Below are 25,832 nucleotides of genomic sequence, written 5' to 3'. Positions count from 1 at the left end.
GTTTTTCCTGTTGATTTGAGGTGATGGAAAGAAAGATAAATGGAAAGATTGAGCACTGATCAGGAAAGGGAAGGGAAATTTCCCAATTTCCAATGACAGCTTCTCACCTGCCCACAGACAGACTGACTGGGAAGCCTGAGAAATGCTTCTCCCAATCTCAGGCCAGGTGGTTCCCAGAGCAGGTGGCAATGGGGCTCTCCGTGGGGGGGAGGGGAGGGAAGGTATCCAGAACAGGAGTTCTGGGAAAGGTTTCGGAGACTGTTGGGGAGGGGACAGGCAGGAAGAAGAGGAGCAGGGCAAGCTTGGAAGTAAAATGTGTGTCATGGGGCTGGAGTGAGGAGGAGGGTTTTGGCTCAGAGCTAAAACAGGTTTCACATCTCCAGCTCCTACTAATCCTCTGCTCTTGCCCTCCTTCCCACCCCCTCCATAATCTTTCCCAATCCCAGGGTCCTGGGGAGCTGAGATCCTGCAAGCAGTCAGCCAGTCGATGATATTTATTGGGCACTTACTGTGAGCAGAGCACTTTACTAATCAGTTGGGAAAGTACAATATAAGATTTGGTAGACTCTTGCAATCCTTTCTCACCAGGAGTTTACAGTCCACAGGGGAGACAAACATTAAAATAGATTAGAGGTAGAGAGGGAAAATAGAGTAGAATATTTACATAAGCAATATGGGGCTGCGGTGAGTATCAAAGTGATTAAGGGGGGGTACACAGCTAAGTGCCTAGCCGACACAGTGGGTGGGGGGTTGGGGGAAATAAAGGTTTATTTAGGGAAGGTTTCTTAACAATGTGATTTTAGGAGGGTTTTGACGGTGAGGAGACCGGTGGATTGTTGGATATGAAGCGGGAAGGAGTTCCAAGCTGGAAAGAGAGACCGAGGACAAGGAGTCAGTAGCAGGATAAATGGGGCGGAGGTACAAAAAGTAGTTTGGCATTAGATGCGTAGAGCTTACCGGTTGGTTCGGAGGATTAGCTAAGGTAGGAACGGGAAAGCCAATGGTGAAGACTTTGTTTTTGATGTGGAGGTGGATGGGCAACCACTGGAAGTGTGTGAGGATTAGGGAGATATGGACAGAACAAGCAACTGTCCCTCTGCCTTCTGCAAGACACCTTCCCTCCCACATTTAACTTGGATTTGTCTCTGTCTCACTGGCCCTCTTCTGTCCCTCCTTCTTGTCTGCATGGCAAGAAAGATGCTCCCTGGGGACCGGGCGGTCAACCTTCCCAGTCCCTGGGGACTGCGCCTGGGCTTTCAAGCGTCAGGAAGACTCCGGGAGGCAGGCAGGAGCCTGCCGTCCACTCACCCACAGCGGCTGGGACCTTGGGGGTTGGGGGCTGGGGGTTGAGGGATGGGAGTTTGGGGGTGGGGGCCGGCGGTTGGGGGCTGGGGGTTGGGGGCTGGGGGTTAGGGGATGGGGGTTGAGGGATGGGGGTTAGGGGATGGGGGTTGAGGGATGGGAGCTGGGGATTGGGGGCTGGGAGTTGAGGGATGGGAGCTGGGGGTTGGGAGATGGGAGCTGGGGGTTGGGAGATGGAAGCTGGGGGCTGGGGGATGGGAGCTGGGAGTTGGGGGCTGGGACTGGGGGCCGGGGCCAGGGAATGATGACCAGGGGTTCGCCTCCCAGGACATTCTGGTCTGCTGCCCCCCTCCTCCGGCCGCCCCCCCCCCCCAGCCCCCTCCGGGTGCGGGTGAGTGTCCGGGTGCGGGTCTGGGTCTGTCCCGACTCTGTCCCGATTGCGGGCAGCGGCCCCGGGCCTCGTTGGTGGGCTGCTGGAGAGGCAGCCGGCGAGGGTGGGGCTCACGTGTTCCGGCCGGCGCCCGCCCCCTCCCCCGGAAAGAACGGGATCAGCGGGGAGGGGAGGGGCAGGGCCGGGCCCGGGGGCTCCCAGCCCGGACGGACCGGGGCCCGGGGCTCCGGTGATGGGTGGGCGGTGCTGGCGGTGCTGGCGTCCGGGGGGGGCCCGGGGAGCGGCGGCCGGCGGCAGCGCAGCTCCTCCAGGGCCCGGACCCGCACAACTTGGCTCCCGCACCACCGCATCAGCGACACTTGCAACAAGTAAGTCTCTCTCGGCGCCCCCCATCCCCAACCCCCAACCATCATCTCCTCCTCCTGCCCCTGCTCTCTTCTTCCTCCTTCCTCCTCTTCCCGCTCCTCCCTCTTCCTCTTCCCCCTTCCTCCTCCTTCCCCCTTCCTCCTCCTCCCCCCTTCCTCCTCCTCCCCCCTTCCTCCTCCTCCCCCTTCCTCCTCCTTCCCCCTTCCTCCTCCTCTCCCCTTCCTCCTCCTCCCCCCTTCCTCCTCCTCCCCCTTCCTCCTTTTTCCCCCTTCCTCCTTTTTCCCCCTTCCTCCTTTTTCCCCCTTCCTCCTTTTTCCCCCTTCCTCCTTTTTCCCCCTTCCTCCTTTTCCCCCTCCTTTTCTCCCCCTTCTTCCCCCCCTTTCTCCCCCCTCCTTTCTCCCCCCTCCTTTCTCCCCCCCCCCTTTCTCCCCCCCTCCTCCTTTCTCTCCCCCCTCCTCCTTTCTCTCCCCCCTCCTCCTTTCTCTCCCCCCTCCTCCTTTCTCTCCCCCCTCCTCCTTTCTCTCCCCCCTCCTCCTTTCTCTCCCCCCTCCTCCTTTCTCTCCCCCCTCCTCCTTTTCCCCCCTCCCCCTCCCCTCCTTCCCCCTCTGTCCCGCGAAGAAGAGGGCCGGAGAGGTCCCGGAGGGCGAGGTGCTATCCCGAACCGGGCAATGGGCGGACCGGATCACTCAGCTCCGGCAGGGGCCGGGGGTCACCCGGCACAGGGTGGGCTCCCGGGTTCAAAGATTCAACCACCGCCCCTGTGGACGGGTCCCCCTTCCTCCCTTGGCTGTTTGGCTGACCTGCCCATCGCCCGGGCTCTAGAGACAGTGTTTGGAATAACCGGTCTGGGTGCCGTGGGGGGAGCAGGGGGCTGGAGTCCAGCCGGTCTGTTCCACAAAGGGAGACCTCTCTGTCTCCCAGTGACTCCCATGCTTCTCCTTCGATTGGAAACGTCCCAAGGAGTGGGGTGAAACTCTCCTCCTGCCCAGGCTGCACTGGGCCCACTCTCGGGGGCTGGAACCATCACGGTATCCCCTGGTCCCTCTTCTGCTCAGGGTGGGCTGACCACCAGGCTCCGGCCGAGAGTGCCTGGGCTTCATGGCCTGAGGATGTAGGCTGAGGCCCAGACCAGGGACCCAGAACACCTGCTCCCTTTTCTTCTGCTCCCTCTTCCTCCTCCCCTCTCTCCTCCTTTGCCTCTCTTTCCCCATTCTATTCTTTCTTCCTTGCTCAACCCCCTTCCTCTCTTCATCCATCCCTCAAATCTGTAAGCTTCTTGTGGGCAGGAATATCTACACTGTTGTGTTGTACTCTCCTAAATGCTTAGTACAATGTTTTATGCACTGTAGGTGCTCAATAAATACCATTGATTGATTCTCTTTCCTCTTCCCTCCTTTCCCCTTCTCTCCCCGCACTCTCCCTCTGTCTCCTCTCCCATTTTCCCCCGTTTCCAAATCCTCCCCTTCCTTTCCTCCCTTCTTTTCCTCCCTCCTTCTTCTTCCTCCCTTGGCCCTGCCCTCCTCTTCTCCTTTGCTAAGCTGTCTTCCCACATGGCCCACTGAAGGACTGTTTCATTTCAAAAGCACCCTTGCTCCCGGCTGAATGGCCCTCTGTGTTTGGAGGTTCAAGCCTCCTTCTCCATTGTTCTCAAATCCACCGCTACACTGTGGAAAATCATCACAGTGATTGGCTCAAACCTCTAAACCCGTTGTTACCCTCTGGTCTTTGCCCTCCTTCCCTGGGAAATCATTGTCGTCCTCATCCCTAGTTTACCAAGAGGAAATAGATCAATGTCTTTATTGAGTCTTCTTTGTGTGCAGAACACTGTACTAAGTGTTTGGGAAAGTGCGGTACAACCAAGTTGGTAAATGTTCCCTGCCCACAGTGAGGAAGAGCTGAAAAAAGAAAGGTTAAGCCACCTTACCCAAATGGCACAGCAAAAGATTCACAGCCAGGCTTCAGGCTGTGGGTTTTGGGCCCGCACGCCAGAATGCCTCTGCTGTCCTTGTCATATCTTCCCAGGCTCTGGAGTGGATTCAGGAAGCAGTCCAGGACTTCCACATGGATGTCTCTGAGGATGGAGTTAGGAATATGGGGCTAATATTTAGGACTGGGGAGACAAAGTCCCAGGTGATGCAGATCTAAACCCAGAGACCTATCTCCCGAACCTGGCACCCGAGTCACCTGCAAGAGACTATATGGGTGGATTTGGGCTCCATCTCCCCTCTGTAGCCCTGGTGGGGGCTAGTGAGCATGGTAGGGAAAAAGGTTAAGCAGCACTCAAACAAGAGGCCCTGGGCAAGGGCCTGCTAGGGCCTCCTTTCCAGCCTCAAACTCAGGAACATTTACTGAGGGAGAGAAGTGGCTGAAAAGAGCAGCCATGCAGCAGAGACTTTGGTGCTAATCATTCACTTTTATTGGCCTACCACCTACAGCAGCCAGAACTTGGATCCCAACAGGTACCCTACCTTGAGTCAAGGCCACTGCAAGGAGAGGAGCCAGGTCAAGTATCCAAGCAAATTGAACTAGGTGAAATAACATATGTGTGAAGCCTCCTCTGACAGGGCAGGAAGGGGTGTGTTTAAGTGATGGTCTGCCCAGCTAGGCTGTAAGCTCCTTGAAGGCAGGAGTTGTCTACTCATTCTATTCCATGCGCTTAGTACAGTGCCATGCAACAAGTAGGTGCTCAGTCATTGCTACTAGATTGTAAGATCTTTGAGGGCAGAGCTCTTGTACACTATTGTTCTCTTCCCAAGCACTTGGGATCTGGGCTCTAATTCCTGCTCTGCCATTTACCTGCTGTGTAATCTGCACACAAAAGGCTCTCAAAAAATGCTCCTGATTCAAAGCAGGGAGGTGAATTAACCCACAGGATGGCCTTTTTCATAGTCTCTGGATCTAACTTGGAGGTGGGTGCTGGTCCAAGTAAGGGTCCTGACCAGGGGAAAATAGCATTTTGAATCAAGGACTCCTCGGTCTAATTTCTTCCCATGACCTGGTCTTCCCACCCACTGAGCAAGGACTGTGACTCTGCCCTTCATTGCCAAGATGCAGACTCACTCTTCTAGCCTGCTGGGATTGGGGACCAGAGCCTCAAGATCACTAAACTGGAATTCCTCTTTCTCCCAGCCTCAGCCCCTGCTCCAGGGACAAGTTTCCTGAAGACACCCCCTACCCCCACCTCCATCCATGCCCCTGACACTTATCCTTCCCTTCCTAGCACTAGACACGATATTTAGGCTTCTGACACTTTCAGATCATGTAAAATAGAATCATAAAGTCCCAGGGATAGAAGGGTCCTTGTGAGGCCACCTGGTCCAGCCTCCTGTCTCTAGGAAGGTCAGTGACTAAATCATCTAATTCAAATCGTTGCCTGGTCTTCCTTTACACAGCCCAAGGAAGGGCTGAAGAATTGATGGAATGATCAGAGCGTCTGCAGTTGGCATTCTGGGAAGGCTTGGGGAGGAAGCTGGGTTTCTAGTAGGGAGGAAGGGTCAGTGATTTGGTCCAGAGCAGAGGGGTACTAGAGGTCAGGTGGGCAGGGTTCAGGTGACACTGGGCAGGATTGACCCTTGTCTCTGCTCTACCAGGAACTCTGGGTCCGTGGAGCGTGTGTGACTAAGGCACGTTACGATCTCATAGCCCCCAAGGGGCACGCCAGAAGGCCACCCTGGCTAGCACCATGCTAGTCTGACAACCAGCCCACCTCCGGGGCCAGGGAGGTTATCAGGGCCGGCTTCAGGCAACAGAAAACCATCTACCACCCCCGGCTTTCCACGTGCCACCATGGCAGTCTCTGAGGCTTGTGTGTCAGGTGTCCAATAGAGTGTGGTGTGAGGGCACCCTGCACAAATTGGCTCAAACCTCTAAACCCATTGTGACCCTCTGGGGAGACCCTGACTCCAACCGCTCCCCCAGCTCCAGGGCTGGAGTTGCTGCTCCTGAGACCCCACTCCCCTTTCCCACTCAGGCAGAGGGAGCCTGCACGGCCTATGGCCAGTCAGTGCTCCCTGAGGCAGTGGCCGGCCCTGATGCTGGGCATGACCCGGGAAGCTGCAGCAGTGGTCTGGGGAGAGCAGTGAAGGGGAGAGGGCTTTCATCCTTCATGTCTTCCCCATCTCATTCACATCTGGTTTCTCCTCTCACTCTTCTCCTCTCTCCCCTTCTGTCTTTTGCCCTCTCTCTTTTTGTCTCTTCCTCTCGGTCTCTCTGTCTCTTTCTGCCTCTCTGTAGCTATCTCTGTCTTACTCTGCCTTTCGCTATCTCTATCTCTTTGCCTCTCTCTCTCTTTCTATCTGTTTCTCTCTGTCCCTCTTTCAACCTCTCTCTCTATATATATCTCTTTCTGCCTCTGTGGCCCTTTACTTCTCTGACTCTGTGTCTCTCTCCCTTTGTCTCTGCTCTTTATCTCTACCTCCCTGTCTTTCCCTTTCTCTCTCTCTCCCTGTCTGCTTCTTGAATCTGTTTAGAGTTGTGTGTGCTGCCCGCCCCCACGCTCTCCCGTGCTATGCTGCCAGAGATTCTGCTTTATAGCCATGCAGCTCCCACTTCCACAGCCCATCTTTATTGCCTTTGTGAACATGGTGCTCGTAAAAGAGAGAGAGAGACGGAGAGCAAGAGAAGCAGTGCTGAGAGGCAGACGAGGGCAGCCACATAATGGGAGCTTTCTTTGGTTGTCGGTGATAAGCTCAGGCCTGCCCTGTTCCTTCCCCACCCCAGACATACTCCTACTCTCTCCTCTGGGCCAGGCTAGCTCTGGCCTGATTCTCTGCACTTCATTTAGTAGCCCACACTCTGCATCTCCCCCATCACCACCCCGACCTGCTCCATTCTCTCATCCTGCCTGGCCAACACCTGGGACCCATTCTCATCCAGTGACACGCTCAGTTGTCTCGGCCAACTGAGACAAGAAAACCGAGGTCCGGGGTGATAGGCAGCTTATGTCACCATGCTCTAGTGTCCAAACCAGGCCTAAATGCACAGATGCTCTAATGGACAAGATCTCTGGGGAGAGCTATTCGAAGATAAGATGGGGAGGCAAAGTATAGCTGATCTCTTCCTCTCTTTCTCTCTTGATGCATCTGGTTCTGCCTTATTAGTCTCTCTCCTTCCTTCTCGCTTTCCTCCTCTCATTTTTGCTTCCTCCCCCTGCTTCTCCTTTTCCTCAAACCCCCCACCACCCTCCCTTTCACCTATTCTGCTTGGCAAATTGGCACCAGCAAAGGAATTCTATCCATTGGGGTGGAGTGAGGCAGGAATAATAATGTTGGTATTTAAGTGCTTACTATGTGCAGAGCACTGTTCTAAGCGCTGGGGGAGATACAGGGTAATCAGGTCGTCCCACGTGAGGCTCACAGATAATCCTCATTTTACAGATGAGGTAACTGAGGCACAGAGAAGTTAAGTGACTTGCCCACAGTCACACAGCTGGCAAGTGGCAGAGCCGGGAGTCGAACTCATGACCTCTGACTCCAAAGCCCAGGCTCTTTTCCACTGAGCCACGCTGCTTCAGGAAACCATTTATAGATTCTGATTTAATTATTAAATCTCTTCATTATTTCATTCTCAATATGTGCCTACAGTTCAGTATTGCAATGGAACAAAGGTATCATAGTTTTGGCCTCTTCTCAAGGGTCACCGCCAGAGAGCATGAGGCAAATATGGCCAAGGGTTCACATATCCCCAAAATGTGCAACCAAAGGCATCACTGACATTTTGGCACTTATCTCCTGATAATAATAATATAAACAATGAAAATAATGAAGAGGAAGAGGAGGGAGATAAGTATTAGTATATCAACAATAATAGTAATGAAGAGGAAGAGAAAAAGGAGGAGAAGGGTGGAAGGGAGAGGAGTATTAGTAGAAGTGAGTGTCAAACTATCTGGACAGCTCTCATGGACAGGATCCCTTCAATTAAGGGTAGGGAAACAGTAAATAGAGGCCATACTCCCTGCTGCATTGGAGGGAAACTTTGTTCTTCTTGGCACTCCCTTCCCCCTCCACATCTAGCAGATCACCCTTCTCCCTCTCTTCAAGACCCTTTCTCCTCAATCAATCAGTGGTATTTATTGATCACTGACTCTATGCAGAGTACTGTACCTAGGGCCTTGGGAGAGTACAATGCAATACAGTAGGAAGACAGGATCCAGAGCACCGTGCTAAGGCCTTGGGAGAGTACAGTAGAGTAGTAGATATGATCCCTGCCCACAAGGAATTTACAGGCTAGAGGTCTTCCCTGATTAACTCTCATCTTCCCACCCTATTTCCCCTCCCAAATGCCACTTGCACATTGCCAGTCACCCAAATACTAGAGCACTTCCTCCACCACCCAGGATTTGAGAACATCTTTAAACTCTGCTGCTCCTTCTTGTTTTGTATTTTGATGTTGTTTCTTCCCACCTGTGATGTATTGTCTGCTTCCCCTGCTAGACTGTAAGCTCCTTGATGGCAGGGATCATGTCTCCTACTCTATTGACTCTCCCAAGCTCTTAGTCCAGACTCAACATAAAGGAAGCCCTTGATAAATACTACTGATTGATTGATAAATGTGAAAAAAAAAGTCCAGAGAACTCCAATCACCTCTCCTGCAGAGTTTTGTAGCTGGACAGACTGGTGGGACTCTGTGACATTTAATTATGTAAAATTCAATATATTTTTTCTCCCTGGAGACTCTGTAAACTACTTTTTTCCCTGGCCAGCCAGGTAGCCTCTCTTAGAGATAAGTGGGAAAGGCCCCGAAGGACACTCAAGGAGAATTTGTGTCCAAGTGACTCTCACTTAGACTTGCTCACATTGGCCTCAAAATGCCATGCAGAACAGCCAAACCTCTGTGTGTGCATTTTGTCCAGAATGTAAACTCTCTGACAGAGAAAACTCCAAATCTCCTTGCAGTTCTTTCAGACCAGCCTTATCTTTTCTACCCTCCCCACAACCTCAAGCCTTTAAGGAAACTATTCAGTCTTCCTCTCTGTGTGTTTTTGGATGTGTTTTTAGGCCTTTCCAAGAAACATAATCCCAAGGGGTTAAGACAGTGGGCTGCTACAGGAACCCAGACTTTTCTGATGTGGAGAAACAATGCATCTGGTTTTACAGCTTCCCTAGTCTGGGGATGGGGAGGGGATGAGGGGGTTGGGGACCAGCAAAGGCACAGTCCAAACAAGCCTTCAATGATCCCGGTTGCATCGGCTCCTCGAACCTCATGAAGGCTACAGAATTGCTCGTAGGATACCAGGGAGCCAGACTGCCCCTCTGGGTCACCGATCCCTCACTTCTCTATCAAGCAGTGGTACTCGTGGAGTCTTACTAGGTATGGTGTGCTGCACCTTGTGATTGGGAAAGTACAATACAATGGAACTAACTGGTAGATTAATTCCCTGTCCCAAGGAGTCTGGTGGAGGATTTTACAGTCTAATTTACAATCCTTCTAATCTGAAGGCAGAGGTGTCTAGTCTACTGATTGTAAGGTGATTTGGAAGTCGCTGGATGGCTTTGCTGTTCTGCAGTTTATTTGTTTGTACCAGCTCTGACACTATCAGCTTTGGGGTTGAAGGGAACAACCATCAATCAATCAATCATACTTACTGAATGCTTACTATATGCAGGGCATTATACTAGGTGCTTGAGAGAGTTCAGTAGAGTTAGTTGCCATGATCTCTGACCTTTCATCTAACAGGGAATACAGATAGTTAATCAATCAGTAGTACTTATTGAGCAGTTTGTGCAGAACAATGTACTAAATGCTTGGGAGAGTAGAAGAGAGTGAAAAGCCAGAATCTCTGCCCTCAAAGAGTTTACAATCTAGTGGGGGAGACAGACACTGAAGGATAATACAGATAGGAGGAGGAAGTAATCAAGTGTAGAATACAGGTAGGTAAGTGATAGGGAAGTTGGAGATGAGGGCACAGGCCCACACTGATAGCGACACATTCATAAGAAGCAAAGCAATCTCTTTCTTTTTCAGCCAGTGAATGGCATTCATATGGAATCAGTTATTGACAGTATGGCTCACCCAGAGATAGCAGTAGCTTCAAGGGGGGTTGGAATAAATCCATGACCACGGTGGGTCGGTACACCATGAGACTGGATTAATTAGGGTATTTATTAAATACTTACTATTTTTAATCGTATATTTAAGCATTTACTATGTGCCATTCATTAATTCATTCATTCAATCTGTGCACTAGACTAAGCGTTGGGGTAGATACAAAATAATTGGGTTGGACACAGTCCCTGCCCCTCACAGGGCTCACAGTCTTAATCCCCATTTTACAGATGAAGGAACTGATGCAAAGAGAAGTTAAGTGACTCAGCCAAGGTCACAGTGCTGAGTGCTGAAAAAGATAGAAAGAATTCAGATTGGACACAGTCCCTGTCCCCCATTCTGAAAGGTAGGGAGAACAAATCTCTTTTCCCCACTTACAGATGAGGAAACAGAGGCACAGGGAGGTAAAGTAACTTGTCCAGGATCACGTTAGCAGGCCAGTGGCAGACAAGGGACCGGAACCCAGGTCTTCTCCCTCTCAGTTGCAGAGTTGTTCCATTAGGCAGTACTGCCTAATTGATGAGGCCTTCAACCATCTCACTATTCCTCTAAACATCCTGTTGTCACTGTTTGAGTCAGGGCACTGGGATATATGGTCTATGGTCTGAGCCAGGATTGATCCTTGCTCATGGTCTTTGATCTTACTCTGTGCAAAGCTTTAAGAACCAGATCCTTGCCTGCCAGGAGTCCCTGCTCCCTGGGCTCACACACAGCCGACACTCGAGAGTTGACAATATCAGCTTTTTCATCGTTTTGCTGGATGACTGCAGACAGAGTCTTGAACTCTCTGGGCTTTCCTGGTCCTGTCTTCCTGGTGAAGTCACCAACCTAGCATTCTTCTTGGAGAGATGGCAAGGAGTGTGGAACGAAGGTGGCTGTGAATTCCCCATCAGTCTGGGGGGGGCGGGGGAGGGGGGGAGTAAGTGCTAGACATGAAAGTGAGGTCTCAGACTCCGCTCCCACTCCATCTCCATTTCTGCAGCCACCTCCAGCCATGAGAACTAGAGCCCTTAATCGCTTCAGACCTCACAGTTCCTCTCCCATCATCCAAGAGTGGCTGGGAGCAGCTGGGAGTAACAGGGAGAAGCAGGGTGTGGCCGAGAGTGACTGGGAACAACTGGGAGTAACTGAAAGCCGAAGGAATGGCTGAGAATGACTGGGAGCAGCTGAGAGTGAATGGAGAACACCAGGGAATGGCTGGGAGCAGCTGGGAGTGGCTGGAATCTACTGGGAGTGGCTGGATGCTGCTGGGAGGAGGGAAACCAAGGACGGTAAATGTCAAGCCAGCAGCCTGCCTACATGACTCTCCACTCCTTTAACCTCTGGACTCCTGCCGGGGTGAACCATCCCCCGACTCCCCCTGCTTCTGGTCCCCTTCCGATAACAGGGCCCTTGAGGGTGGGCTGAGGAGGGAGCGTCCCTCTGTCACCGCTCATTTTACCCATATATGGACACATTCCCAGGCACTGCCCAAACATCTGAGCTAGAAGGACATTGACGCTCCCCTGGAGGAAAGAATATCAGGCAGAGAAGGCAGCCTGAGCTAGTGGCAGAAAGTACCTCAATTATGATTATTATTATTTTAGCGTCTTGTTTCCCTCACCAGACTGTCAGGTTCTTGAGGGTAGGCATTGAGTCTACTAACTCTATTGCCCTCTCTCAGGTGCTTAGTACAGCACTCTGCCCAAAGTGAGGGTCCAAACAATACTACTGATTAATTGACAGAAGTAGGGGCTGCAGCTAGAGTGGTCACTGACGGCCCTTGTAGATATTGGACAAGGAGTCACAGGTGATGTCATATGTGCCTCAGTTTGCACGCAATGTAATACAATGACATCACACACTGCCTCGGCAGAAGTCCATCTGAAGTCACCAGATCGCGGAGGCAGCATGCTCTAGTCGATAGAGCACAGGTCTATGAGTCCCATCTCTGCCTCTTGCCTCCTTTGTGACCTTGAGCAAGTCACTATACTTCTCTGGGCCTCAGTCACCTCAACTGTAAATTTGGGATTCAATAGCTGTTCTCCCTCCTATTTAGACTGTGAGGCCCATGTGGGATAGGGACTGAGTCTGACTTGATCAACTTGTATCTACCTCAGTGCTTAGAACAGTGCTTGGCACATAGTAAGCCCTCAACAAATACTGTTGTTATTGTTATTATTACAAGATAATCAGGTTGGACACAGAGCCTTTCCCACATGGGGCTCACAGTCTATATAGGAGGGATTAGCAATTGACCTAGTGGAAAGAGGCCAGGTCTGAGAGTCATAGGACCTGGGTTCTAATCCTGGCTCTGCCTCTTGCCTGCTTTGTGACCTTGGGCAAATCATTTCACTTCTCTGTACCTCAGTTTCCTCATCTGTAAAATGGGGATTCAATACCTCTTCTCCCTCCTACTTAAGACTGTGAGCACCATGTGGAACAGGGACTATGTCCAATGTGAATTTTTAGTATCTACCCCAGAACTGTGTACAGAGCTCAGCACATACTGCACATTTAACAAATGCCATAATTATTATTATTTTTAGCAGTGAGGCATTCGGGTTAGTGCAATAGCTCTATCGGGCCACTTAGAATACTAGTTCATGCCATTACCTCTGCCTGTAACTCCCTCCCACTTAAAATTCGCCAGACCCCAGATCTCTCCATCTTCAAGGCCTCCTCAAAGCCCACCTCCCCCACGAAGGCTTCCCTGATTGATTCCCAGTACCTCTAAATCATGTCATCCCAATACTAACCCTCAATACTATGTTTATCAATCAACCTGTAGCTCTACTAAACAACTGGGAGATTATAGAAGAAGACATGATCCCATCCTACAAGGAGCTTACAGTCTAGTGCTCAGGGCTTTAAAGAATGGGAGGGCTAGAGATCTGGCAGTTATAGGAAGGGAGAAAGTTCAAACTGAGGGAATAGGGTGAGCCAAGGGTTGGAGTCAATGAGTAAGCACAGTATGAAGGCTAACTTGGTGAAAAGTAGCAGTGAACACTTTCCCAGACTCCCCATTTGGCATAAATACAGACAGGCTCTGTGCATCTGTTTATGTAAAAAGCCTGTCTGGAAGTACACATAAATATGCATAAATAAAATGCACACGAACGAAGGATATTTGCATAGATAAATTCATTTCTGTTCACCTGGGAAAATGTGCAGATGACCTCCTAGGACCTCTGACTTTCACAGATTCACCCAATACCGAATAGAAGATTGTGGGGTTTGGGTAAAATTAGCGTTGGGGCAAGTGATTTCTTAAGAAAACAGCACCAGTTCAAAAACCAACACCTTAAAATAACCCTCCTCTTATTGTACCCTTTGTATTGTTCTTTACTTAATGCAGTTCTCTCCCCTGCGTGGTCTTAATTGTAGGCTTAGGTTCTGTCTGCTTTTATGGAAGGGCAATAATGGGACCTGATTTATTAGTGAGCTAATTAAGAGCTAGTACTTTCTGGCAAAATTCAGGAGAGAGGGGTTGGGAATTGGAAAGTGAAGGAGTGGAGCCAGACTCCATCTTTAAAGCCTTTCTGAAATCACATCTCCAGGAAGTCTTCCTTGATTAATCTCTTCTCTGCCTGTTTTATATCCTCTCAAATGCCACTTTGGCCTTTCTGCACTGCCTAAGGACTTAAAGTAAAAGTCTTTATTCTTGATTACTTCCCTTATCTGTAATTTATATGAGCATCTGTTTCCCTTGCTAGATTGTCAGTTCCTGGAAGGCAGGGATCATGTCTACTAACTCTATTGCCTTGTCTCAAGCACTTAGTACAGTGCTGTGCACACAGTAAGTGCCCAAACAATGCTATTGATTGATTGATTGACAGAAGTAGGGGCTGCAGCTAGAGTGGCCACTGACAGCCCTTGTGGATATTGGACAAGGAGATACAGGTGATATCACAGTACCTCACTACACACGTGACATGACATGACTGGATCCCAGGGGCAATGTGGCCTGGTGCAAAGGGCCCAGATCATGGTCCCGGCTCTGCCACTTCACTGCTGAGTCATCTTGGTCCAGTCACGTATCTTCTCTGGGCCTCAGTTTCTTCATTGTAAGAAATAATAATAATAATTGTGGTATTTGTTAAATGCTTACTATGTGCCAGGCACTATAGTAAGCACTGGGGTGGATATAAGTAAATCGGGTTGGACAGAGTCCCTGTCCCACACGGGGCTCACAGTCTCAATCCTCATTTTACAGATGAGGTAACTGAGGCCCAGAGAAGTGAAGTGACTTGTCTAAGATCACACAGCAAAGTGATTTAGGATTTAGAACCCAGCTCATTCTGACTTCCAGGCCCATGGTCTATCCACTAGGCAAGTCACTTCTTGTCCCTGGGCCTCAGTTACCTCATCTGTAAAAGCGGGATTAAGACTTTGAGCTGCATATGGGACATGAATTGTGTCCAACCTGATGATCTTGTATCTACCCCAGTGCTTAGTACAGTGCCTGGCACATAGTAAGGACTTAACAAATAAATAGAAAAAAGAATCATCATTTTATAACTGTGATCTTCCAGGGCAAGCTCTGACCCTTACCCCTCCTCTTGCTGCACAGCCTTTGCATTCCCTTCCTAGGGTCCTGTGAACATAATCACTGAGGTGTAGGGGAGATGTTTAGCACAACTCTATCAAGGAATGGGCCTGCAGGGAGCGGTGAGAGGAGACCTAGGACTGTTCCCGCTAGCCTAATAGGTTGTCCCTTCTGCTGTTGGTTTATTGTTTGTGCTGCATTTTCCCAGTTATTTCTTTCCCTGAGTGCCCACTGTCAATTTCCCCATTCAGATTGTGAGCACCCTGCTACCCCATCCAAAGTGCCTTGGAACTTTCCTCTTATCTGTCCCAGCTCCTTGCACAGTTTGCCACACAAAGCAAGCACTTAAAAAAAATGTCAAATGATGATGGTGACTATAACAACATCATGCTGTTGAATTTGTGGAGACAAGGCTGAATTGCTATAGAATTGCATTCTCCAGAGGGCTTTCTGATTAGATTCATTCAGTCAGTCAGTCAGTCATCCAGGGGAGGTCTAGGGGAACTCAGTATCCAAAACAATGCTTGTGACATGATCACTTCATGCAGCCGCCTGGGATAACACACCTGATGTCGTATGGCCAGCCTGCGCAAGAATTGAAATGTCGTTGGCAAAACCAGGAGCTTTGGAGGCGTGGCTGTTTGTAAGATACATGAGCTCATTAGGAAAATTTCCACCATCTCTTTGAGAACTTTAAAATATTTCCCCAAGCAGCCCTTAAAATCTCAGTGGGTACAGTTTGCTTTGTGGGCCCTGAGGGATGGGGCAGAGGGGAAGGGGGGAAAGAACGGGAAAGGAGGAGGGAAGCCAGACGCTCCGGCAGGGCTCTGCCAGGAGTTGGCATTTGCAAAATCTTGTCAGGAAGTCAGGAAGACGGTGTCGAGAGCGAGGCCATTGCTAAGGTAACAGAACCCTCTCCATGCCTGGGTTAATAGACTAACTCAGCCCCTTGAATTATCCTCGGAAACAAAATGGATTCTGCTTCTGTTCCCCTGGTTTCCAGCACAACAAAACCTGGGTGAGGCTGCCTTATCACCCTTTTCAATCAGTCAATCAACCTTCAGTATTTATCGAGCAACTACTGCGTGTAGAGTGCTTTACTAAGTTCTTGGGAGAATACAAGGGGCTTACAACCTAGAAGGGAAAACCAACTCTGAAATACATTACAGATAGAGAATAGGTTATTTGCCTTTTAGGGGGAACCCCTCAGGATCCTCAGTTTTAAATAGAAGATTTGAAGGAAAGCCTTGAGAAGCAGCCTGATCTAGTGGATAGAACACAGGAGACCTGGGTTCCTATCGCAGCTCCGCCATTTCCCTGCTCTGTGACCTTGGGAAAGCAACTTGGTTTCTCTGGGCAAGATACCTATTTTTGGATTGTGAGACCCCCAAGGGACAGAGATTGTGTATAATTCCCACCTATATATTTTTTCCCACCACTTAATATAGTGCTCTGCACACAGTTAGTGCTTCATAAATTATATTACTACTACTGTTCTTCCTCTCCTTTACACTGTGAGACCCATAACGGCTTATATTGTACCTCCCTCCGCATTTTGAACAGAGGTTGGCACATAGTAACCTCTTAAATGCCACAATTATCATATTTATACCTTATAAGGGACCAGCTCTTTCTATCTCTCATCCGGGAGGGCACAGCCTTGGGGGTTTGGACCAGGATCACAACATAATAACCATGATGGCATTTATTAAGCTCCTTCTATGCGTCAAACACCTTGCTAAGCACTGGGGTAATTACAAGATACTCAGAGTGCATGCAGTCCCTGTCCTACACAAAGCTCTAAATCCAAAAGGTAGTAGGAACAGGCATCATCTCCCTATAGGGTTCACAGTCAGAGAGGAAGGGAAGATGGGGATCTTATCCTCATTTTACAGTTGGGGAAACTGAAGTGTAGAGTGGTTAAGTAACTTGCACAAGGTCACGCAGATGACCAGGAGCCGAGTTGGAATTAAAACCAGGGTCTCCTGAGGCTGAGTCCCATGATCTTCCCCGTAGACCAGGCTGACTCCCTTTTCTGGGGCACTGGGATCAATCAGTGCAGATTCAAAGAGCCTGTGGGGGACGAAGAGGATGCATCTGGCCAGGCGGGAGAGTGACCACACTTGGGAAATCCAAACCTTTCTCTTTTTTTTCCCTTTTTTACGGTATTTGTTAAGCACTTACTATGTGCCAGGCACTGTATTAAATGCGGGGGTAAATTCAGGCTAATCAGGTTGGACACAGTCCCTGTCTCACATGGGGCTCACAGTCTTAATCCCCATTTTTACAGATGAGGTAACTGAGGCCCAGAGAAGTGAAGTGACTTGCCTAAGGTCACATAGCACACAAATGGAGGATCCAGGATTGGAGCCCAAGTCCTTCTGACTCCCAGGCCTGTGCTCTATCCAATAGAGCACACTGCTTCTTTCTCCAAGGGGGTCTCCAAGCAACAGACTGCAAGATGGTGGAGAAATAGGTTGTTGGGGGGATGACTGCTGTCTAAATGGGCCTGGGAGAAGCTACCTTAGAACTCTGTGGACCTGCAAGGAGGAATCAGATTGAATCAGAAAGTCTGGTCCAACCAATCAATTAATCAACTAACAGTATTTGCTGAGCACTGTGCCACTGTACTAAACCCTTGGGAGAGTACAGTAGAGTTAGGAGATATGATCCCAGCCCTCAAGGAGTTTACAGTCTAGAGGAGAAGACAGAAGCTAAAAGAAATTTAAGGAAGCAAGGAAATATAAAGCTATGTATATAAATACTATCGGTGGTCAGTGGGGGTGAGTATCCCAGAGGCTCAAAACCTGGTTCCAATTCCACTCTGACAGTTCCCCATGGAAAGGATAAAAAAAGATTGAGCACCGTCTGAATCCCAGATAGGGTAAGTGAGGCCTAGTTCTTAGAATATGAGGTGAGAAGGTAAGGGGTCTGGGTTCAAATCCCACTTCTCTCACTAGCCTACTCTGTGACCATGGGCAAGTCACTTAACCCCACTGAGCCTCCATTCCTTCTGTCAGATGGAGATAAGATACTGGCTCTCCCTCCTTCTTAAACTGGGAGTCCCAAACAGGATTGGGACTGTGTTGGACCTGATTTATCCCAGTGCTTGACTAAAGGTAGGTGTTTTAATGAACCCCTTGGTCATAAAATAATAATTGGGATTAAGGCTAACTCAGGATCCAGATTTCTCAGACTGAGCTCCCCTTCTCCCTCTACTCCCTCTACTGCCCCCCCTTCATCTCTCCGCAGCTTAACCCTCTTTTCCCCCCATCTCCCTCTGCTCCTCCCCCTCTGCCTTCCCATCCCCTCAGCACTGTACTCGTCTGCTCAACTGTATATATTTACATTACCCTATTTATTTTGTTAATGAATTGTACATCGCCTTGGTTCTATTTAGTTGCCATTGTTTTTACGAGATGTTCTTCCCCTTGACTCTATTTATTGCCATTGTCCTTGTCTGTCTGTCTCCCCCGATTAGACTGTAAGCCTGTCAAACGGCAGGGACTGTCTCTATCTGTTGCCGACTTGTTCATTCCAAGCACTTGGTACAGTGCTCTGCACATAGTAAGTGCTCAATAAATACTATTGAATAAATGAATGAATTTCTCTGACAGGAACAGGAGAGATCTAGGGAGCTTAGTCGAGGAAAGACATAGAGCAATAAAAGGGGCAGGGTTCTGGCTGTGGGCTTTGGGGACACATCCCAAACATGGGGTTCAGAGGGTTGCCAGCCCTCTTCTGCCTCATTTATCTTGACTGCCATCAAGTGGAGGGCAGAGGGAGCAGGTGGCATTATAAGAAAGGGAAAACCTGCAGCGAATTGACTTGGTGCCAGCAGACAGGACCTGAAGCTCATCATACTATCCCCCTCTCTGAGTTAATCTTTAAACCATGGGGGAGAGGGCTGACATCCTTCCTTCTCTCTCCTTCCCCCAAGCTGATTCCACAGGCCTGAGTCGCTCATCGAACCCACTCTGCTAGGACCAGCCAGTTGCTATTTCTTTCTTCAGAGTAGGATGCTTACTGCTCAATGAATGGGATTTCTGAAGGGATGTCAACCGGGATGAGCTGGGGGAAGCAGCCATCAAGGGAAGCCTGCTCTTGAAACTGACAAAGAGAATTCGTGATTCGGATCCCCAGAGGCAGCTTTAAATGGGGCTGAACCTTCGCTCACATCTTGAAGGAGGCAGCTACCTTTAGCGTGATTTACAACCAAGATCCCCTCCTAGCCCTGTCTCCTTTCCGGGAGTGGGTGGCCCCTCCTGAAGGATCCTGGAAGGCGGTGGAATCCAGCGGATATGGGTATGGGACTGGAGGAGTTAGGAGACCTGAATTCTGGTGCGGGCCCCTGTACTTCTTTGTGCCTCAGGCAAGTCAGTGAACCTTTCTGGGTCTCAATTTTTTCATCTGTGAAATGGGAAGAGCATAGACCCAGGAGGTAGGAGACTAGGAGACCCAGGTTCAAATCCCAGTTCCACCATTTGCCCGCCGTGAGACCTCAGGCAATTCATTTAACCGCTCTAGGCCTCCTTTTCCTCTCCTGCAAAATGTGTGTTCTCCCTCGCCCTTCGACTGTGGGACCCATGTGTGCCTGAACCCATCATTCACTTCACTTACCAAATGCAGGGCACTGTTCTAAGGGCTTGGGAGAGTACAGTATGTCACTGTAACAGATACATTCCCTGCCCATAATGAGCTTAAAGTCTAGATTGTATTGAATCCACCCCATTGCTTGGGGCATATTAAGAACTCAACAAATATTATTGATCCCAGTTGAGAGAATGAGTTCTGGAGGCCAGCTCAGTAAAAGCTCCAGGGAAGGAGAACCAGCCTCAGCCATGCTCTCCCTGTAGTGTGGCTTAGTGGATAGAACACAGGCCTGGGAATCAGAGGGACCTGGGTTCTATTTCTGGCTCCTCCACAATTCTGCTTTGTGACTTAGACAAGTCACTTCACATCTCTGAGCCTCAGTTACGTCATCTGTCAAATGGGTATGAAGGCAGTGAGCATGAGGGACAGAGACTGTGTCCAACCTGATTGACTTGTATCTACCCCAGCGCTTAGAACAGTGTTTGGCACATAGTAAGTGCTTAACAAGTACCATAACTATTACTATTATTATTATCACCCTTCCACCGCTCCCAAACTAGCCCACCCATGGCCGGAGACTCTAGAATCCCAATGAACCAGGACATGGAGATTGGAGCCACTCCACGGGACTCCAAGAAGATTCCCAAGCAGGTGCGTGATGACGGCCCTATCCCTACGGACCGATCCCGACTCCTGGTGGAAGCCAAGAAGCCTCGCCAGCGCTACATGGAGAAGAGCGGGAAGTGCAACGTGCATCACGGCAATGTCCAGGAAACCTACCGCTACCTGAGCGACCTCTTCACCACCCTGGTGGACCTCAAGTGGCGTTTCAACCTCCTCGTCTTCACCCTGGTCTACACCGTGACCTGGCTGTTCTTTGGCCTGATGTGGTGGCTCATCGCTTATGTCCGGGGTGACCTGGACCACGTCGGGGACGTGGACTGGGTCCCCTGCGTGGAGAACCTCAGTGGTTTCGTCTCCGCCTTCCTGTTCTCCATCGAGACGGAGACTACCATCGGTTACGGCTTCAGGGTTATCACAGAGAAGTGTCCCGAGGGGATCGTCCTCCTGTTGGTCCAGGCCATCCTGGGCTCCATCGTCAATGCCTTCATGGTGGGCTGCATGTTCGTCAAGATCAGCCAGCCCAAGAAGAGGGCAGAGACCCTCATGTTCTCCCACCACGCGGTCATCTCCCTGCGGGACGATAAGCTGTGCCTAATGTTCCGCGTGGGCGACCTGCGGAATTCTCACATCGTGGAGGCCTCCATCCGGGCCAAGCTGATCCAATCCCGGCAGACCAAGGAAGGGGAGTTCATCCCCCTAAACCAGACAGACATCAATGTGGGCTTCGACACTGGGGACGATCGCCTCTTTCTTGTGTCGCCACTCATCATCTCCCACGAGATCAACGAGAAGAGCCCCTTCTGGGAGATGTCCCGTGCCCGGCTGCAGCAGGAGGAGTTCGAGGTGGTTGTCATCCTCGAGGGGATGGTGGAAGCCACAGGTGAGGTCTGCAGTGCTCAGGAGGGCGTGGGGTGATTAAGGGGCAAGCCCTGGCCATGGGCCAAGCACTGAGCACAGGGCAAACACTGAGCATGGGGCAAGTACTGAGCATGGTGCAAACACTGAGCACAGGACAAGCGCTGAGCATGGGGCAGGCACTGACCATGGGACAAGTGCTGAGCATAGGGTAAACATTGAGCATAGGGCAAACACTGCATGGGGCAAGCACTGAGCATGGGGCAAGCACTGAACATAGGAATGAGCACTAAACATGGTTAAGGATGGAGCATGGGGCAAACACTTCACTCTCTCCTTTACCCTTCCCCCTTTCTCCTTCTCTGCTTCACTTTCTCCTTCCCCCCTCCACTTCTCCTTCACCTGTTTGCTCAATCTGCAGGTCTTTCCCTTTTTCGCTGAGATCCAGGACTGGGGACTTTGTCTTTAGCACCTAAGACTGGCAGAATGCTCTGTTCCAGCATCCAGTATAGTGCTCTGCACACGGTAGGCATTCAGTGCAGTGCTCTATAGGCAGTCAATAAATGGTATTTATTGAGCACTTCCTGGGTGCAGAGCACTTTACTAAGCACTTGGGAAAGAACAATACAACAGAGTTGATAGGTGTGTTCCCTGCCCTTAAGGAGCATATAGTCTACAGGGAGAGACAGACATTAAAATAAATTATGGCTGTGGACGTACCTGCTGCAGGGCTGAGGTTGGTGTGTCTATTAAATGTTTAAAGGAGACAGATCCAAATGCATAGACAAGGCAGGAGGGAGTAGGGGAAATGAGGGCTTAGGGAAGGCCTCTTGGAAGGGATGTGATTTTAGTAAGGCAAAATCATAGATGCTCAGTAAGGTGTTGTGCACACTGAAGGCAAAGTGCTGTTAACATTACAGGTGCGCAGTACAGTGCTCTGCACATTTACAGTGCTGTAAACAATATAGGTGCTCAGTCCTGTGCTCTGTACACTGAAGGCACTCAGTACAATGCTGTAAGCCTTACAGGTGCTCAGTACAGCTCTTTAAACACTGAAGGCACTCAGTACAGTGCTGTCGATACTACGGATGCTCAGTACTGTGCTCTGCACACTGCAGGCACTCAGGTTGCTGCTCTGAACGTTCTAAGCCCTCAGTAACTGTGCTTTGCACTCAGTGTGTTCTTTGTTCTCTGGGGCTGCAGAAGGGGAGTGGCCAAAAAGCCTCCCCCTCCTCCAGCCTGTTCAGCCACTGCTGGGGGGTGGGGGCCAGGAGAACCATCCATTGATTGATCAATCTGTGTCTCGGGCTGCCTGACTTTGGCTCCTGAGGCTTGTGTGGCGGAGGGAGCTCAGATGTCCATGTTTGAGGGCGGTCCAGGCCGAGCTCCCCGGGACCAGGACAGAGGGAGTGGGGGTGAGCTGACACGGTGTTCCCCTGTGCCCCAGGCATGACGTGCCAGGCACGCAGCTCGTACATGGACTCGGAGGTGCTGTGGGGACACCGCTTCACACCTGTTCTCACTCGGGAGAAGGGCTTCTACGAGGTGGACTACAACAGCTTCCACGCCACCTACGAGACCCGCACGCCCTCCTGTTGTGCCAAGGAGCTGGCCGAGGCCCGACGGGAGGGGTGGCCCCCCAGGCAGCTCCCCAGCACCACCCTGCTGGGCGGCTGGGCCACGGAGGACGGGGTCCAAGAGGCGGAGGGGGAAGGAGCCAGGGACACCCCCGACGGAGAAGCAGATGGCTCTGCCTGATGCCCGGATGCCGGAGGGACCGACCACTCGCCGCCTGCCCCCCAGTGGGGCCCAGCTCCTCACCACCCGGGGATGCCCACTGCCTCCCTGGCACCTTCTGGGTTAGAAAGCTTCATCGTAAGGCCCAGGTTCAGGGATGGTGGCATCCCAGCTTTGCCTCATCTCGGGCCAGGCCAGTCCTCCTGGGAATTACAGGAAAATCACCTGCCCCTCTCTCCTTGTCCTCTCAAGTTTCCATCCCCCCCGGGGGGTGCCCAGAGGATGGGAGCGGTGGGAACTCTGCGACATAAAAACGCTGTGATTTTCTGCCTTACTGGTGTGGCCTCTGGAGCCAGTCCCTATCCTGGTGCCCTGACGAGGGAAGCTGAGAGATGCCTCAGCCCCAAGAGGTCCCTCATGGGGAGGTGGAATGGGCAGGGAGGGCCCACCACGTGGAGTGGCAATGCCCTGCGAGGCCTCTCGACTGCTGGAAACTGTGTCATTGGCTTTGTGGGAAGCAGAGTGACTGTGGAGGATGGGGAGGAGGATCCTCGTTCTCCATCTGGGGAAACGAGACTGTGCTAGGCAGTGCTCAGGCCTCTGCCCACCTGGCATATCATCAGCAGCATCCACCTCCCAACCTCCCGCCGACCTCACCTGCCTTCCGCAGCTCTCGTGGGGCCGTGGAGGAGGGAAGGCCTCCAGCCTGGGACTCTTCCCTGGGTGGAGGTCCTGATCTCAGCGCTGCCCTTTGCCTGCTGTATGACCTTGAGAAAGTCACTTAACCTCTCTGTGCCTCAGTTTCCTCATCTGTGAAATGGGGATTTAAGTACCTAGTCTCCTTCCCCTTTAGACTATGAACCCCATTTGGGACAGGGTCTATATCCTACCTGATTTACCTTGTATCTGCCCCAGTGCTTAGTACAGTGTTTGGCACAGAGTAAGTGTTTAATAAAAACCACAATTATTACTGTTATTAATATTATTATTATCTTCCCCAAAAGGATCTCAAAACATTTTAATTAGTTGCTGGCCCCTTCTTACCCAACTGGGGGCTCTGAAACAGGCTGGAGGAGAGAGGGGTTCAGTGGTCCCATAAGGAGCACCAGAACGAGGAGGTGGAAAAGGGGGATACGGAAAGGGGGAGGAAAAGCATCATTGTTGCCTCTGAGAGTCACCAGCATACACCTGACTCAAGGACACACCTGCTTCCCAAGTGACTGATGGGACAGGAAATGATGGTGCCCGAGGGTGGGGCCAAGGTGCGATTGTCCCAGGGTGGGCAAGAGCAGTGATGAGATAGACTGGCCGACCTTGGGGTGGTCAGGAATCGTGGGCTCCGAAGTTCAGCAGACCTGGGCTCTGATCCTGATTCTGCTTGCTGGGGCTTGACCTCTGGGCAAAGGCTTCGGACTCCAAAACTAACTCCTCATTCGCTGCACAGATCTAAGCACTTACCTTATCTCACCTTAACTACTGTATCGGCCTCCTCACTGACTTCCCTGCCTCCTGTGTCTCCCCACTCCAGTCTCTACTTCACCCTGCTGCTCAGATCACTTTTCTACAAAGCCATCCAAGTTTCCCCCTCCTCAAGAACCTACAGTTGCTGCCCATCCACCTCCGCATCAAAAAGAAACTCCTTATACTCAGCTTTAAAGCACTCAGCTAGCCTCCTCTTACCTTACTTCCCTGATTTCTTACTACAACCCACCCTGATTGCTTTGTTCCTCTAATGCCAAGCTGTTCACTGTATCTTTGTCTCTTCCATCTCTCCAATAACCCCTTGCCTACATCTCCCCTTTGGCCTACATCTCCCCTTTGGCGTGGAACTCCCTCCCTTTCATATGCAAAAGACTGCCACTCTTTCCACTCTCAAAGCCTTACTAAGATCACATCTCCTCCAAAAGGCCTTCCCTGATTAAGCCCTCATTTCCCCTACTCCCTCTCCCTTCTGTTTCACCTATGCACTTGGATCTGTCCCCTTTAAGAACTTGAAATTTCCACCACCCTCAGCCCCACAGCACTTATGTACATACTTGTAATTTACTTTAACATCTATCTCCCTCTCTGGACCAGCAGCACCTAGGGAAGGAGGGAGAAGATGAGTGCATTGCCCCTATTCTGGAGCCCCATATATTTGGGATTTCTGCCTTCAGGAAACCCACCCCCACCACCACCACCACCAAAAGCCCTTCTTCTTGCAAACTCCACCTCAGAAGTCATCCTCCCCTCGCTCCCTCCCCAGAAGCTCTGCCCCCAGTAACTCTACCTCTGGAAGCCCTGGCCCCCTAATAATTCTGCCTCCAGAAGCCCTACCCCTGGAAACTCCTTTTCCAGGGGCTGTTCCCTGGGTTGTTGCCTACTTTTTCCCTTCCAAAGCACTGAATTTACCCTCACACAACCAGCGCACACCCACAAAAACATAACACACAGGACAATCAAACCTCACCTATACTGTACTCTCCCAAAAGCTTAGTACAGTACTGTGCACTAAGCACTCAATAAACACCATCAATTAATTCATTCAATGGTATTTACTCTAGGTAGAGTACAATACAACAATAAACAGACACATTCCTTGCCCACAATGCATTCCCCGCCCATCCCTGTACGGTTCTAAAGCACTCGTGCCCAATTAGTTGTGCCATTTGGTGGGAGTGGGGGCAACCAACCCACCCACCCCCACCCACCTTGGGGCTGGCATTAGAGGCTCCAGTGTCAATCCCCAGTGAGGATCCCCCCTCAAGGATGGGACAGAGGAACCACTGTTTTCCCTCACCCAAGGGATTCATTCCCCAGGGGAGCCAGGAGCTTTGCCAGAGAGAAGCTGCAAAGTCATTTGGAAGTGCAGTGTAAAATTTTCCTCTCCCCGAAGAGGTGGCTCTGTCCTCCTGTTGGAATGAATCACTGCCGCCTGGGTGGCATCAAAGTGGATCTGGACCTACAGAATGGTTCCTGGCAGTGACGCCTGACTTTTCCTTTAGGATTAAAATTCACTTCCCCAGCCAGCGGCCTGGATGACTGCTCCTTCTGGGGAGCCAGCCCGCAGCGAGCCTGAATTCCATAGCTGAGGCCAGGAACAGGGGAAGGCAGGGAGGCTGAAGAGGGGAAGCAGAACCTGCTCTAGCACAAACAACAATAAGAGTGCTGATGATTCTCAAGTGCTCACAAACTGCCAGGCGCTGAGGTAGATCTAATTCCAGCTCTGCCACTTGTCTGCTGTGTGACCTTGAGCAAGTCACATCACTTCTCTGGGCCTCAGTTACCTCATCTCCCCTCTAAACTGTGAACTGGTTGTGGGCAGGGGTTGTGTACCCTCCCGTGCACTTAATACAGTGTTTTGCACAAAGTAAGCACTCAATGAAAATGATTGAATGAATGAATGAATCTGTA

At 50.7% G+C, this 25,832-nt stretch overlaps 1 protein-coding gene across 1 annotated transcript; it reads left to right on the top strand.

Annotated features, from left to right (window-relative positions):
* Nucleotides 1-1,912: 1,912 nt before the first annotated feature.
* Nucleotides 1,913-22,649, top strand: KCNJ5 (potassium inwardly rectifying channel subfamily J member 5). The gene is made up of 3 exons (XM_029074590.2): nucleotides 1,913-2,061; nucleotides 19,784-20,727; nucleotides 22,150-22,649. The coding sequence occupies exons 2-3, from the start codon at nucleotides 19,791-19,793 to the stop codon at nucleotides 22,458-22,460; spliced, it is 1,248 nt and encodes a 415-aa protein (XP_028930423.1). The 5' UTR covers nucleotides 1,913-2,061; nucleotides 19,784-19,790; the 3' UTR covers nucleotides 22,461-22,649.
* The last annotated feature ends 3,183 nt before the right edge of the window (nucleotides 22,650-25,832 follow it).

The sequence above is a fragment of the Ornithorhynchus anatinus genome, chromosome 11 (assembly GCF_004115215.2).
Source record: "Ornithorhynchus anatinus isolate Pmale09 chromosome 11, mOrnAna1.pri.v4, whole genome shotgun sequence".
NCBI lineage: Eukaryota > Metazoa > Chordata > Mammalia > Monotremata > Ornithorhynchidae > Ornithorhynchus > Ornithorhynchus anatinus.
The sequence above is the reverse complement of the archived record's forward strand: the minus strand, read 5'-3'. Positions and strand labels throughout refer to the sequence as shown.